This window comes from Lethenteron reissneri, chromosome 42, assembly GCF_015708825.2.
Source record: "Lethenteron reissneri isolate LAM-NWPU_2019-01 chromosome 42, ASM1570882v1, whole genome shotgun sequence".
In the NCBI taxonomy this organism is placed as follows: Eukaryota; Metazoa; Chordata; class Hyperoartia; order Petromyzontiformes; family Petromyzontidae; genus Lethenteron; species Lethenteron reissneri.
The window spans coordinates 11,151,062-11,166,572 of record NC_083820.1 but is presented as its reverse complement, the minus strand read 5'-3'; the positions used below and the strand labels follow the sequence as shown (position 1 = coordinate 11,166,572).

The following is a 15,511-nucleotide window of genomic DNA, read 5'->3' as shown; positions in this document are numbered from 1 at the left end:
ACAGAGCAAACCTCAGACTTCACAATGAAGACATCGGCCAAGATCAATTCATGGCTGAAGGCCTCTCAAAGCCGTCACTACCCCCTCACGATACTGCGATGTAATAAAACACGGCTTGTCGCGGGGGCCTTCAACGTAGCAGTAAATAATGGCAAATTACAAGATTGAACAGACCTGGTGACTGAAAAGCTTTAGTTATTTCAAATCAATTAGTAACATTAAGACAAAACAATGACAGTTTTAAATGCAACATTTTGAAACAGCAAAGTTACTCTCTTACCATAAAATTGAGTTACCCCCCCCAGTGAAGGTCAACAATGTATTCCTGCCGATGCACAAACATAAAATGTTTTGTAATAACTGGCCTTAACATTAACATGGCCATGTAAAATCGCAGCATCCATATAAATCTAATAAAACATTGGTAGACGCAAAAGCATGAAAGCAAGTTGCTCATGCACTGCAAATTTTAACAAACGCAATCAAGTACGATCATTGGGTTTCTGAAATGTATATTTTTTCTGAAACAAGTGTCATTTATTTAAATATAAACTCGGATTATAGCCAAATTAGTGATAATGTGAAACACTGTAAAAGCTGCACATTGATCACAGTACATGACACCGATAATGGCAGTTATAGAGACAAATTCTAGAAAATGGTACATTACTTCAACTTATTTTAAAAGAGCAATCATTATTTTTAAAAGGTCAAATTATTTTTCCGCCAATTGAAACCCACATCATGTTGAAAATTAATAGTATGCCTGCACCTTGACATGCATTTGGACATAAATGCCAATAACTTTATGCATAAACATGTTATCACAGAATTATTATTATATGAGCAGAGGCAGTGGCTTACCGAGGCGATGCATTAACTCCAACAGCAAACATTCAAAATGAGCAATTCCAAACCAAAACGTGCAAAGTAACACAAGTGATTTAAGAGTAAAATCGCATCGACTCATAAGCGTCGTCTTTTAAGTGTCTTCAATGAATCTGGATAACTCCTGGGTGGAGTTCATGAGGTTACATTAGTTTCCTTAAAACCCTTATATAAGCAGAGGCAGTGGCTTACCGAGGCGATGCATTAACTCCAACAGCAAACATTCAAAATGAGCAATTCCAAACCAAAACGTGCAAAGTAACAAGTGATTTAAGAGTAAAATAGCATCGACTCGTAAGAGTTGCCTTTTAAGTGTCTTCAATGAATCTGGATAACTCCTGGGTGGAGTTCATGAGGTTACATTCATTTTCTTAAAACCCTGTTATTTCCATGAAGATATTTCACCCATGTATAGCTCGTAATTGGCCAGAATATCAGTGGCAAGAGACAGTGGCTCACAATCTTAAGAAATAGAGAGTTAAAATCCTAGTTGGTTGGGGATTAACTTGGCCAATTATCCCTCTGGGTCCAATAAAATAAGTACCACTTTTTTGGGAAGTCAACGGTAGTTTTCTTATGGATACTCACCCGTTCCATTCAGAACTTGGTGGCATTCTCAACCACTGGCTCAGGGCTTTAAACATACACGAGTACTTGCCTCAATGCTCATTTGAGCAGAAAGTCAAACTTTTCTGACAGGTTGTAATGCTATATGCAAACATAAAAACAGTAAAAATACCTAAAACTAGAAGCAAATTTTGGCACAAACACTCGAATGAAACAGTAGTCAATGAACAGGACTAAACTGGACTTCCTGGTGAATGGAGAGCCGCGAACATGTTGAGAGTTTGCTTTGCACTGCTCCATATTTTCGTTTTCAAAGTGCATTTCCAATTTGCACTTGTAAACATTTTAGGGGTCCCCCCCCCGACCACCATTGAGGACACTTATTAAAACAGCAACACAAACCACAGCTAAGCAAATTTTTTTTGTTAAACTTGTTTTTTGTCAGTATCGTAAATGTAACTTTTTTTTTGACCATCATGGCCACCAAACATAACGTGTATAATGACCAACACAAGCTATATTTTAGTTTCGTAACAATTCCACGTAAATTTCTGAAATTACGAAATGTGAATAGAGCCCACGAAAACCACAGCGGCTTGTACATGCTTTCATATCCAAAAAAATTCCACTTGCAAGCAACGATCATGTGTAGTTTTCAATTATAATTTAAAGCTTCGTCAAAATATTACAAGTGTCTAGTTGCGCCGCATTTGGTGTTGCCCGACGTTTCGTTCCAAGTACCAAGAGCTTTATCAGGAACTGGCATTCTACCGAACATGCCAAACAACCAAAAAAAACCAAAGCTATTCGCTCAAGCTATATTATTTTACAATACTTGTTTTGCGTATGGACTGCAGCCAATATTGAAACATCAAAGAACACGTCAGCACACGATGGTGTATATACCAGTAGACCAAGGGACAAGACAAATGAACACCGCTCGTTGCTGCAATGCCGCCCCATCTGCACATGAAGTCACTTCCTTCTGGCTCCTTCCCGGGCCAGCCGATCCGCAGCCTCATTACCTTTGTGGCCACTGTGACCCGGAACGTGCTTCTGAAAGACATAACAGGACACACACACACATCCATCATCATCATCATCGTGAAATAGTGACGTGTTCCCCACTTTCAAATGAATGTAAAAAATCTAAAAATATCTCATCTAAAGAAAACATTTTGGAAAATCCGAATTCCTTTGGATTTTTCAAAAAATTCGATGGTAAATGCAGTTACTTCCACGTCACGATTGCCGTGCTTCCTGCGAAGGTGCCATCAGGTGACAGTTAATCATTTCAACTTGTAACGCACACCGTATTCGCGCACTCCTGAAGAGAGAGGGGGACTCGAGGGGGCAAAGAGGAAGCAAGGGGGCAAGCAGGAAGGCAGCCACGCTTCGAGCCAGTGCCAATAATTATAATCAAACCTCTGCGGTCCTGTGTATATTAAGGTATTATACTGGTCAACATACTTTTTCTGGCATAAGGTAATTTTGGGGTGCTGATTCCAAATCTGGCATCAGTTTTTGTCTATCACATCAGGTTGTTGAGATATCAAATATTGCATTTTCAATAAAAACTGCAGAAGAAAAATATTAAATAAATGTGGATAGCTACATAAAATGATATTATAAAACACACTATCCTAAAAATACAGCACCATATTTTACCACTAAAGCAGTCACTGACTCGCAACAACTTGCAATTATAAGTGACAGAGTTAATTTCGGGTAAAAATCAATGAAAATGGGGTATGCCGATAGCATACGACGTTTCGATTTCAACACAAGCAATCATCATCAGGTATAATGAAATAGCGACATAGAATATAACCAGAAAACTATAGACAGACATATAAGCAGACAGATATCACCAAGATACATAGAGAGAGCAACCCAGGTACAGAGAGAGGTGATCGTCTCTGTGGGGTGCTCTCTCTATGTATCTTGGTGATATCTGTCTGCTTATATGTCTGTCTATAGTCTAGTTTTCTGGTTATATTCTATGTCGCTATTTCATTATACCTGATGATGATTGCTTGTGTTGCAATCGAAACGTCGTATGCTATTATTTAATTTATTATTTTATTTTTATACGTGACTTTACCGAAAAAACCAAAGAATAATTCCTGCAGTCACGAAAGCTCCAAAATTAAGAGGGGAGGACCTCGACTGCCACAGGAAGGGAGTTTCACAACATTTGTGTGATCGACACACTTAAGCGGTTTGTGCTTTCACTAAGTTGTCCCCACCTGAAGGACGCTTGTGTTGCGCCCGAAACGTCGTGATTTCATTTATTTAAATTTTTTACCTACGTGACTTTACCGAAAAAAACAAAGATGAATCTTTGCAGTCACGAAAACTTCAAATCTAGAATTTGTGCGATCTACCAACCCTCGCCTCCAGTGCTGGATTACAGGCGTGTGCCGAGAGTGGGGTCACGTTTACTTAAATTATACCCTTGTTAATTAACTCATTCATATTAGACAGTCAAAGTGATTTCCTGCTCAGAGCATCGAGGCAAAGCTCATCTCGTTTACAGCCTCAATCTAATTGTGGAATTCCACATTCCAATCGCAGGAGTGAGGCTATTGATAGAACGCACCTTTTCACTCCCACACTGGTACTAATATTATCGATTCCGGGAGGGATGATGGGCTCAGCCAACTCCCAACCAGGACCTTCCGATTGCAAGCTGCTTGCACTACCACTGCACAAACAGGCCCACTTATCAGATTGATACCTAAACGATATTTCTGTTGATTCAGCAGGCAAGCCCAACAGGCCTTACCCAAGTGACATCGATTCCCTGGCTCAGTCGATCCAGTTTCTGAAATTCAGCTTTGTTTTTCACCGGTTCTCCTGTGACAGTCTTCCATCCATTTTGCTTCCAGGTATTCACCCACTTGGTGGCACCTATAACACAGGAAAAAAACACTCAACATATAAGATATTAGCCCCAAATCTAAATAAATATGTTAGATCATGCAGGTGTAATAAAAGACTCGGACGCTTCTCTGTCCTGTGTCCTTTATTTGGGTTCGATCTCTTTTCCCTCACGGCACTCCCCCTTACTCTTCGCTCTTGCAGCCCCCCCCAGGCTGCTGTCGCTCACGTAGCCCACTTCTCTTCCTGCAGACCCGCTGCTGTCTCGTCGTGCAGACCCCCCCGCTGCTCAACCCCACCCTTGCAGACCCGCTGCTCTCTGCAGTCTTCTCGCTGCTCCTTCAGCCCCGGGGTCGGTCACCGTTGGCCGACGGTGCCGATCCTCGGGGTCTGTGTGTGTGGCGATCTCGCCACTCTCTCTCTTCCTCACTCCGCCCTGCGTGGCCTCACACCTTCCCAGTCTCCGATCACTCCCCTCTGCTTCCGGTTTCTCCCCTTATAGACCTGAACCCTCTGCCCCACGTGACGTAACTCCTCCCCCCATGACGTCACTTCCGGAAGGTCGTGTACGCCCGCATTACACAGGTATAATGTTAAAGATGTACCTTCCGCCACCACACACTGGAAATACCTTACACAAAAATGCATCGCGAATCATATTGGTCACTTATTTCATTTACAGCCCTTTGTCAATTCATTGCTAGATGTAAGCAGCGCTAAAAATCACGTTATGGGAGTTGTTTGACCATACTTCAGCGTGTGCGGATTGGTGTAAGCAAGGCTGGTTAAAATATCGCTTGCCACGGATATGATACACAGGTGGGATTCAAACTCAACTCGCCTTGTTCATAACGCAATGTGCCAACCTCGCAGAACCACCACCACAACCACCCCTCTCATCGACCAGAACCATCCAACAATAATGCAAAAACATACTACCGTGTAGATTTTCACGGCTGCACGTATCTCCGTGTCTTCCGGCTGGACCGCGTGTTGTTTAGCATGTCTGCCTTTAACATCTATGTTGGAAGCTTTTTCAGGAACTATAAGTTGCTCAAGTCAATTCCTGAAGCTTCCAAGGGTTCTAGCAAAAAATGTGACATCATGCTGAACATCACCTGAGGCAACCTGAAAACACATTGAAGCACTAAAGAAAAAATGTCCTATTCAATTGTGCACATGCATACTAACTGTAAGTGAACAAGCCGGATATAAATCTCTAGCAACACACCAAACTGTTCAGGAAGATTCAACTGTTCGTACCATCGATAGTGAATTTGCTGTCTGTGTGGATAGTCAGCTTGTCCAGGTTCATTTCCCGCGCTTGCTCCAGAGCGCGAGAAGCAGCCTACAAAACACAACCAGACATGCGTGATTACGAGGATTGAAACCCAAGTTGCCGCGATTTCGTTTTCACGACAAAAAAATTAATCTCACTCTGCGATGATTTCTCGTGATATTAACCACAGGCAGACCTCGCCGAACGCGGGAGTTAAGTTTTGGGAAATGCAGTGTTGGGCAAAACCGCGTTCAACAAATATACCTTCATGGGAAAAATAGGGTCAAGTTCCTGGGTTAGAAATGATCATTCCCTCCCCCCCTCTTTGTTTAACTAATTCTACATGATATCCGTCCTTGTTATTGTATGAAAGGATGCCGAGTGGTTCTCCATTTCTTGTGTGTATACACAGCTTTTTTTTTATTTCACCTCAACACAAACAACTTCCCGCGCCGCGGCACTAGCACCCAACGTTCGCCCCTCATACCGAATTGTCAGCCCGACGCTCGCCCCGTCACTTGAATGTCAATGATTTGCCATGAACGTGTCCGTCTAACGTCCTCAACAACCGGACGGTTAGATGCATGCGGAAACATGTGAATATTTGCATTGTGCCGTTGTCCGCGAGTGTGGCGAGTGTATTAGATTATCACACAAAAACATACATTGTAATTTAATCTTCTTGGTTCTTTTGGTAAAGTCACGTAGAAGGGAAATAATAACAAATACAACATAATAAAATTCTCAGGACGTTTTGGCCACAACGCAAGCAGCCGTCCTCAGGTGTGTGTTGTCTCCAAAACATCGTGATTTTTATTTTATTAATTTGAATTTTTTACCTACGTGACTTTACCGGAAAAAACCTAAGAATACGAATCCTTGCAGTCACGAAAGCTTCAAATCTAGAAGCATACCCTCCTCTTCTTGTCCGTCTTGGAGACTTTGGTGCCAGCATCCCTTCTGTTTGCTAGCCATCTCCCTCTGTCTGACCTTTTGCACAACTTTCATTCGATGAACAATAACCAACCAACCACCCGTAACTTTGCATAATATTTATACATTTCCCATTATTTTCTTCTCTCTTCCTTTTTCCACAAGTTATATCCTTGATTTTAGATTTGAAGCTTTCGTGACTGCAAGGATTCATATTCTTAGGTTTTTTCGGTGTTATGTAGGCTAGGCGTTAGTCACAAACCGCACCTCTCCATAACAAAGGCTCAGTCATTTGTTATGCAGTCTATTCTTAGTCTTAAGCCTCACCTTACCATATTAATAAAAAGTGTGCCGTTCCTGGCCATGCCCCCCTCAACCATTATATATACGGAGTGGTATCTCCTGTAATTCCTCATTTACTTGATACAGCTGTCGGGCTGTGACGGTTCCACCTGAAGACGGAAGCTTGTGTTGCCTCCGAAACGTCGTGATTTTTATTTTACTTTTATTAATTTTATATCCTTGACTCAATTCCCCCATGGTGTGCCACGGGTAAAAGCTTCTATACCCCCTGCATACAGATCAAATTCGACTTGTAACCTTTCGCAAGGCAGTGCTCAAAAGTCACTCTGATAAGCACAATTATTTAGCAGTAAAGGAGAACAATTAAAGCAGACGTTACTCACTTCTATTTCTGCCCTTTGGTTGGTCGGGCGTCCTCCAAGTCTTTCACTTACGTTCCTGCAAGTGAAAAAAAACGAAATTGGATCACCACATTACAGGCCTAGCAAACAAAGCGATTGCACGAGTGAAGAAGCCATTATGAAAGGAAGAAGACTTACATTGGGTTTCCTTCACCCCAGTACACGCCTACCCCTCCAGAGGCCCCTGGCTGGCCGTTCCTCGTGCAGCAACCGTCCGTATACACGGGCACGCCATCTAGTGGAACAACACTTACATTTTTCCACACTGCGTATTGTTTGGTGGTTGTGCTGCGTCGCCCATCGAAGTGTTTTTGGATTGTACCGTGTGTTGTATGGCACGATGTCTGATGTTTCGCTCGAATTACTGGGAGCTTCTTCAGGACTGATTTCAGTTCTTGACGTTTCCTGCCAAAGCTAATTTATTATCCTTACCAGTCAATAGGATGTCTCTGATTTGTGTCATTCTCTGACCCACGTGCTCCGCTTTCCATTTCTCAGCTGAATGCAGTTCCTGAATTTCCTGAAGCTTCCAGCATGTGTAGTCAAGACATCATGCCGAACAAATTATGCCAAACACGCGGTTCAATCCTCCCCACACCACGATTTGCTCATTAGATATTTACATTTTATGATAGCTTTTATATGCAGCTGCATACCAAGAAAACATAAGTAGACGAAAATGTATTTGCATAGAAGTGTGGAAAGGCAGCGAGGGCTGAAAGGAGAGAACCACTTAATGGCCAAGCTCGGAACAGGGAAACGTGGGTTCAGCACAAACAAGCTAAATATATATCACATTCTTTCGGTCTTTCGATACATACTTTGATACTGGCAAAATGGTTCCATTTTGAAGCTAAATATAAACACATCTGCTCAACCATCCAATTTACAGAGGACGAAACTGTTGAAATTCAATATTTACCTTTTAATGCACGATGGGTTTAATTTTTATTTAAAGCTTTCGTGACTGCAGGGATTCATCTTCTTGGTTCTTTCGGTAAAGTCACGTAGAAGGGAATAAAACAATATAAATATAAAATAACACAAGCAATCATCATCATAATGATTGCTTGTGTTGCAGTCAAAACGTCGTGAGAATGTTTATTGTTTCATATTAATATTATTTTATTATTTCCCTTCTACGTGACTTTACCGAAAGAACCAAGAATAATGATGGATTTGTTTACACGTTGAGCAGCTCAGCCTATCACTGGCTGTGGCTTCTACCCTTGCAACCACTACCATCGCCTGGGGTTGCCTGGGCCATTCGGAATGGAACTCATCCTTCCACTTCCAGCGTGTACCTGAACACTGCGTGTGTTCGTATCTCGATCCATATCCAGAATCATAGGAGTCGCGGTAGCCACTGTTGAATTCAGACAGAGCAATGCAAAGTTAGTAAAGGCGGGCCTCGCTTTTACGATACAATGCGTTCCTGGAAACAGCGTCGTCGCAAAATTGGACCATATTTTCCCCATGGACAAGTAGAAACATCACTTGTCGATGTATTTTTTCTTTTGTCAGCCATATTTAAGAGGCTTTAATTCGTAAAAATCCATAAAACACTTGAGAACAATACAAGTTCCACGGCAAGCCACATCAGAAACCAGACTGTTCAGTCAGGTCGAAAGAGGAGTTGTAAATCAAGTTTCCGAGCCATAAATTGATCTGTAGCAGCCCTATATAAACTTCGTAAACGTGGATTGTGGTAAACTGGACCATCGTAAACCGGCGACCGTCTGTATTATACAAAAAAAGTATTCCGTGCTGTCAATCTGTAGGGTCGTTGCAAAATGCTCCTTGAATTTAATTTCATAATGCACTACTAGCAAGCTCACATAGGGACAGTGAATGGTCAACTGCCTGAATGACGATTCTTTCCTTGACAAAGGATGGCTGGGTACAACATGGCATTCACAATCATAGGTGAGATCAGTTTCACAGTCGCCAATACACAACATGCCTGGACGTGTACATAACTGGCCAGATTGTGTTGGAAGAGATCGGAGTACACCAGTCACTGGGAATGGGTGCAATGCCATCCATGCCCACTCTGTGGCGCTGTAATTGCTAAATGTTGCTGCCAAATCAGCAGGTCTGGGGCAATAGGGGAGGGGGGGGGGCAACTGCAACGCTGCAGCGTTAAAGAGACCAACATAATTACAGTACATAGCGGCAGGCAGTGGGAGTAGAGCCGGGAATGGGACCCGGTGCGAGACGAACCGACTACATTCTCTGCTCGACAGTGAACCCAGCGACGGTAGTTTTCAGTGACAGCGCCATCAACATGCCGACTTGCCTTTGCCACTTTCGCTGTTGGACATCAGTCCGTGCGAGTGGCCGCCGCATTGGAAACCATTGGATTCGACGGCACGATGGGTTCTTTTCATATTTGGGGCGTCACGGTGGCTCCGAGATGTTAACCACCTCGCCTGGTATACACGAGGTTGTGGGTTCGATACCGACTCTGGTCGCCTGCTGCTGTATATTTGGAGTTTGCGCGTTTTCTCTCGCAGTGGTCGCGTGGATTTTTTTTCTTCTGGGTATTCCGGTTTTGTGCTATACTCGACTTTATTGAGCCAACATGTCTGTGTGTCCCGCGCATGACGTCACTCCACGTCGGCCAGCCCCCCTCATTAATCATCATGAGCGGGTGACGTCACTCCACATAGGGGGGGGGGGCGAGGCGCTTCCTCCCCCCCCTCCTCAGCTTCAACTCGCAACCCTCACTACACAGAGACATGGGGGGGGGGGGGCATGGAAGCTCACCGCGAGTCGTAGGGGTCCCCCCCCCTCTGGCCGCCGTAGGAGTTGCGAGAATTCCACGCCATTTGTGTTGTAGCTGGGCGCGAGTAACAACAACAAGAACACCGCACCAGTTGTCACGGCGTTACACCATCGCACGGCAAAACAGCACAAAGACAATGCACCATCAGGGAGTTTACGGTGTCTGTGCTGTATGTTGAACTTCTTTCGCACCGTACGTAGACAACCGTGCTAATCGGAGGTGCCGTCTCAATCCCGGTTACATTCTCTTAAATCAATCCCTCGTGAAATTCCATCACGATCCCCAAATATCCCTCGAACATCAAATGCCACCTACCCCACCACCACCATCATCATCCTATTGGTCGCATACATCAGCAATGACCGATCCACTGCTGGATGAAAGCTACCCCAATGATTGCCATCCTGTTTCTCGTGACGCAGTCCACAGAGTTCATCTCGCTATTGATACCCCTCCGTGTGTGGCCTCTCGTGTGTTCTCTGCCCTGTGTGGGTGTTGAACTTGTCTCGCACCTTGACGCACGACCAACCAACCTCGCCATCGGCATCGCGGGAGGCCTTCGTCCAGCAGGGGATCCACCATGGCCGATTAAACGATGGCCCAATTTTATTGGTTATTTCGGTAAAGTCACGTAGAAGGAAAGTAATAAAATAATAAAAATAAAATATAATATTTTATTATGTTCTTTTTTAAATTATTTTATTAAAAAATATATTTTATTTTTATTATTTTATTAAAATAACCAAGAAGATGAATCCCTGCAGTCACGAAAGCTTTAAATCGAAAGATTGCCCAATTTTTGTAAAACTGGATTACATTGACGTCCAACTAACAGCAGAAAGGATCGAACTTATAAACGTGCTTTATAATCTTAAATTAATATTGGATATTGAATTAACAATATTAAATGGACAGAGCGGGAATTCGTCATTTTCCCGCCAAATATCCGAACACCGCCAACCCGCACAATCCAAACAATTGCGAAATAAACAATTACACATTCGAGACATCGACTGCTAAAATTATAACTACGACTAAAGCAACCGACTAAGTTACCTAAGATGTCGACGTCTTATTTACGTTCGCGCTGAAACGCAATTGGTCCTCAACAGCACTGATCGATCGACTGCTGGATGAAGGCCTCCCTGAAGCCTTCATCCCTCGACGAGGCCCCCCATTGCATCGCTCCACATTCTCTCAAAACGCGTTCCACACCTAACCAGCAGAGTACGACTGCGTTGTTTTCCCGCACGAAGATTTAAAAAGTGTTCCCCTGGCATCCTCTGCGAGAGATGATTGTATCGACGAGCAAAGTGTATGCGCCATTAACGACCGAACACGTGGCACCGTAATCAAAAACAAGATGGCCACGTTGAAGTTGAGTCGTCTAAATTCACCGACTAAATCACGCTCACACCTTACCTGCTCAACGAAAGCCGGGACGACGGCAAAGAAATCAATCGAAGTGCGCTTATAATAATCGCGAACGTTAGCTTGTTAGAAGACTAAAGTTAGTTGCTACTACACCTTCTTGACTTCACTCTGACTGCAGACAAACGTCGGCGTGACTGGGTCGGGACTTTTATAGAGGGCGACGCTTCCATCACCAGCCAGAGCCCGCCCATCACCACACACAGGCAACGCCCTCCTCCTGCTCAACTCAATTCAGACCCTATTGGTCACACCGTGGTGCCCTTAAACATCTCAACATTCATCCTACAATGTCCCGGCACAAGCGAGAATAATAATAAAAAATAGACAAAAACATTTTTTGCCCGGTTTTGAAAAGGCTGTTTTCCGTGTGGACCTGAAAACTCAATTTCCCTTTACAGGAATACAGTTAAACCTCATGGGTTGGACACGGTATCAAATTTCCTCGTCTCATCCCAAAGGTGTCTCTCCACTCCCTCTGAAAAATAAAAACTTTCCTCTTCTTTTCTCAAATTCCTCACCTTGTCAATTTCACGTACAGTGTGTTGAACTTCTTTCGCACCGTACGTAGACAACCGGGCTAATCGGAGTTGCAGTCTCAATCCCGGTTCAATTCTCTTAAATCAATCCCTCGTGAAATTCCATCACGATTCCCAAATATCCCTCGAACATTAGATGCCACCCGCCCCACCACCACCATCATCATCCCCTTGGTCGCATACATCAGCAATGACCAATCCACTGCTGGATGAAAGCCTCCCCAAATGATTGCCACTCCTGTTTCTCGTTATGAAATCCATATGGTACCTACACGTGAACAGAGTTCATCTCGCTATTCATATCCCGCCGTGGTTGGCCTCTAGCATGTTCTCTGCCCTGTGTGTTGAACTTCTTTCGCACCGTACGTATCCAGCCGTGCTAATCGGGGGTGTGGTGGGTGAAGGGCGACACACTAAATACAAAAAAAGTTCTAAATTAACAAAAATCATTTTCGATTTAAAGGTGCAAAGCTCCCAGGTGGCTTCCTGGCTGCCACTCTCTCCATTGCCATTCTCGACTACGATATTTTGTAGAACGCTTAACTCTTTCTCAAAATAATAAAAATAAAACATAATAGAATAATACAATTCTCACGACGTTTCGGCCACAACGCAAGCAGCCGTCCTATTCTTCACCTGAGGACGGCTGCTTGCGTTGTGGCCGAAACGTCGTGAGAATTTTATTATGTTGTATTTTTGTTATTTTATTATTTCCCTTCTACGTGACTTTACCGAAAAAACCAAGAAGATGAATCCCTGCAGTCACGAAAGCTTTAAATCGACAAATCTTTCTCAAAAATCAACACTACATCTCTAAATAGCATTTGTCGCTTCCGATTGATGTCTCTCAGTGTGACGTCAAGTGTTCATCTCTCCCACGTTTCTTTGTGAAAGTGTTCAGTTTTTGTTCCATCCTCTTCAGTGTCCACGTGTCCAATCCACGTTGCAGCAGATCGTACGCATTCATTGAAAGCGTTCATCTACTGTGTTCGGGAAATCTGGACGGTGCCTTTGATTGTCAAATTCGGTTTAAAGAAAGTTAGGCACCATTGGGGGAAAATGTGTGACCGTACTTTTAGCACGTTTGTTACATTACAGTATACATCATATGAATTCTAGATTTGAAGCTTTCGTGACTGCAAGGATTCATATTCTTAGGTTTTTTCGGTAAAGTCACGTAGGTAAAACATCAAAATTAATAAAAAATAAAATAAAACAAAAATCACGACGTTTCGGAGGCAACACAAGTCTCCACCTGATGACGGAGACTTGTGTTGCCTCCGAAACGTCGTGATTTTTGTTTTATTTTATTTTTTATTAATTTTGATGTTTTACCTACGTGACTTTACCGAAAAAAAACCTAAGAACATCATATGAATGTTATACAATTATACTGGCATTTTACGCTATTCTACGTATTAAATTGTCATTATTTATTTCGTTTGTAAGCTATTCCAGTGAACTGTGCCGCGCATGATTCATCTCCTACTTGCGAAAAAAAAGAAACAATGAAATCAAATTGTATCTCAGCCGTCCGATGTCTGTCATCTACAAAGTAAAGGTCACGCGAGGTGGCCCCTAAACTGTGACCTCGTGATTTACGATCGCATTTCATAACGAGAGCGTGTGACACCTTCCCTGCCCAGCGGCTCACTCTGGGCGCAGTGTTTTTATTTGAGGATTCGCTGCCGTGCAGCATCAGCAGCAGCAGCTTCAGCAGCAACCCCATGTGGCATCGCTCGCATTCTCGCACAGCAAGAATGCGGTGCAGAGATGCGTAGACATTTAAAAGCATCCGCCGTTCACATGGCACCTGTAAGCCAATGTAGTAAAAGAAACACTGGTGGACATATCAACTTTGGAATTCACTCCAATCATCTCTCTTTCCACCAAGCTCTTATAACTTTTCACAATTCAAGAAGCGCATTGCCATATGCTTTGCATGAGGTGCACATTCCCCCCACTGTATTTTAAAGACAATGTTTGGGGTGTATCTTATAGTCTGGTAGCTGTGTGAGTATATTTGTATAACTACACGAACACGAGGCACAAGTATTCTTTGGGTCTTTCGGTAAAGTCACGAATATAGGTTCAAATTCATAATAAATAAATAAAAAAACACGACGTTTCCATCACAAGCGATGGTAATCTTTCTCCTGGTGACGATCGCTCGTGTTATGTTCGAAACGTCGTAATTTTCTTTATTAATTTGAACCTACCTACGTGACTTTACCGAAAGACCCAAAGAATATGAATTCCTGCAGTCACGAACGCTTTAAGTCAAGATCTTACTAGGCACAAGGTTGGGGTGCATGTTAACACATTCCTGCGGAGGGAGCTGGTAAGAGCGTTGGGTTGCTCGGTCAATGGCCAGGGTCAACGGCAGCGTGGTGTATTCCGCAAATATGCCCGACTGTGAGGGTGGGCACAATCCGGCGTGAGTAGATTAAACGTTGAATTTTATAAGGGCACCACGGGGTGACCAGCCCCTCCCCACCCAGCCCTACCCCTCCCAACCCCTCCCCTCCCTCCCCACCCAGCCCCTCCCTGCACGACGGACGGACACAATAATCCCCTGTGAGCTGGTGTAACCAGGAGGTTCCTACCAGTATAATGCAGAGAATATGGTAACTGCATGAGGTTCCTACCAGTATAATGCAGAAAATATGGTAACTGCATGACACCTTCAACGTGGAAGAGTAGGCCATGAGCAAGTAATTGCAGAGCTGTACCTGCACTTTTCGCACCTAAAATTGTAATAAAACGTCAAATCAAGATGTAATAGGCATGTTTGCTGCAGGCCGCTTGGCGATTTTGGCTTGTGCTCGGCGACTATTTATAATAATAAAAAAAGCTCCAGAGCTTCCGCGTTTTGCAAATACTGTACTTGAGGTGTCTGCTATGAAGGGACATTGCCTGAAACGTCTTTATTCATCTTCAGGACAATGTTGTTGACAAATATGATTTGTTCTTGAGCATAGCACAGTATTGTGGTTGTTTAAGCCAAGTACTGTAATGTACTGAAAATCCCTCGAGTCCTATCCGACGTTTGGGTTATATAACGTATGTTAAACTGTTGTTTGCTGTTACATAAGCCTTACCAACCTGCAATACAGAGCTGTAACGTCATATATATATGCAATACTCTCAGACAAGAGATAAGTCAATTATTCGAATGCTTGATCCTCCTGAAAAAAGTCTTAAGTCTCAGCGATATTTTAATCTGGATAACCAAATTGAATTAACTCGTCGCTTATTAATCCACTGCTGGATAAAAGGCGTTGCTATCGATCACGGTTCTGTGATGTAACAATCCATCCAGCACCTGCACACGAGCAGATTTCAGCACTCCATCCCTGCTATGTATGGAGTCTCGTACGTATTCCATTCCTTGGCCGCTATTCCGTCACTAATCTTGACCATTTCCCTAATTTTAACATCCCATCCCAGGAGGTTAAAGTAATTGTCATTGCGTATTTGGATACATTAATTTTCACTT

At 43.3% G+C, this 15,511-nt stretch overlaps 1 protein-coding gene across 1 annotated transcript; it reads right to left on the bottom strand.

Moving 5' to 3' along the window:
- Nucleotides 1-305: 305 nt before the first annotated feature.
- Nucleotides 306-11,864, bottom strand: RNASEH1 (ribonuclease H1). The gene is made up of 8 exons (XM_061569161.1): nucleotides 11,465-11,864; nucleotides 10,024-10,096; nucleotides 8,559-8,620; nucleotides 7,393-7,489; nucleotides 7,237-7,291; nucleotides 5,602-5,686; nucleotides 4,244-4,368; nucleotides 306-2,511 (listed from the first exon to the last, which is right to left on the bottom strand). Exons 2-8 carry the CDS (start codon nucleotides 10,083-10,085, stop codon nucleotides 2,431-2,433), a joined length of 567 nt encoding a protein of 188 aa, XP_061425145.1. The 5' UTR covers nucleotides 10,086-10,096; nucleotides 11,465-11,864; the 3' UTR covers nucleotides 306-2,430.
- Nucleotides 11,865-15,511: the final 3,647 nt, after the last annotated feature.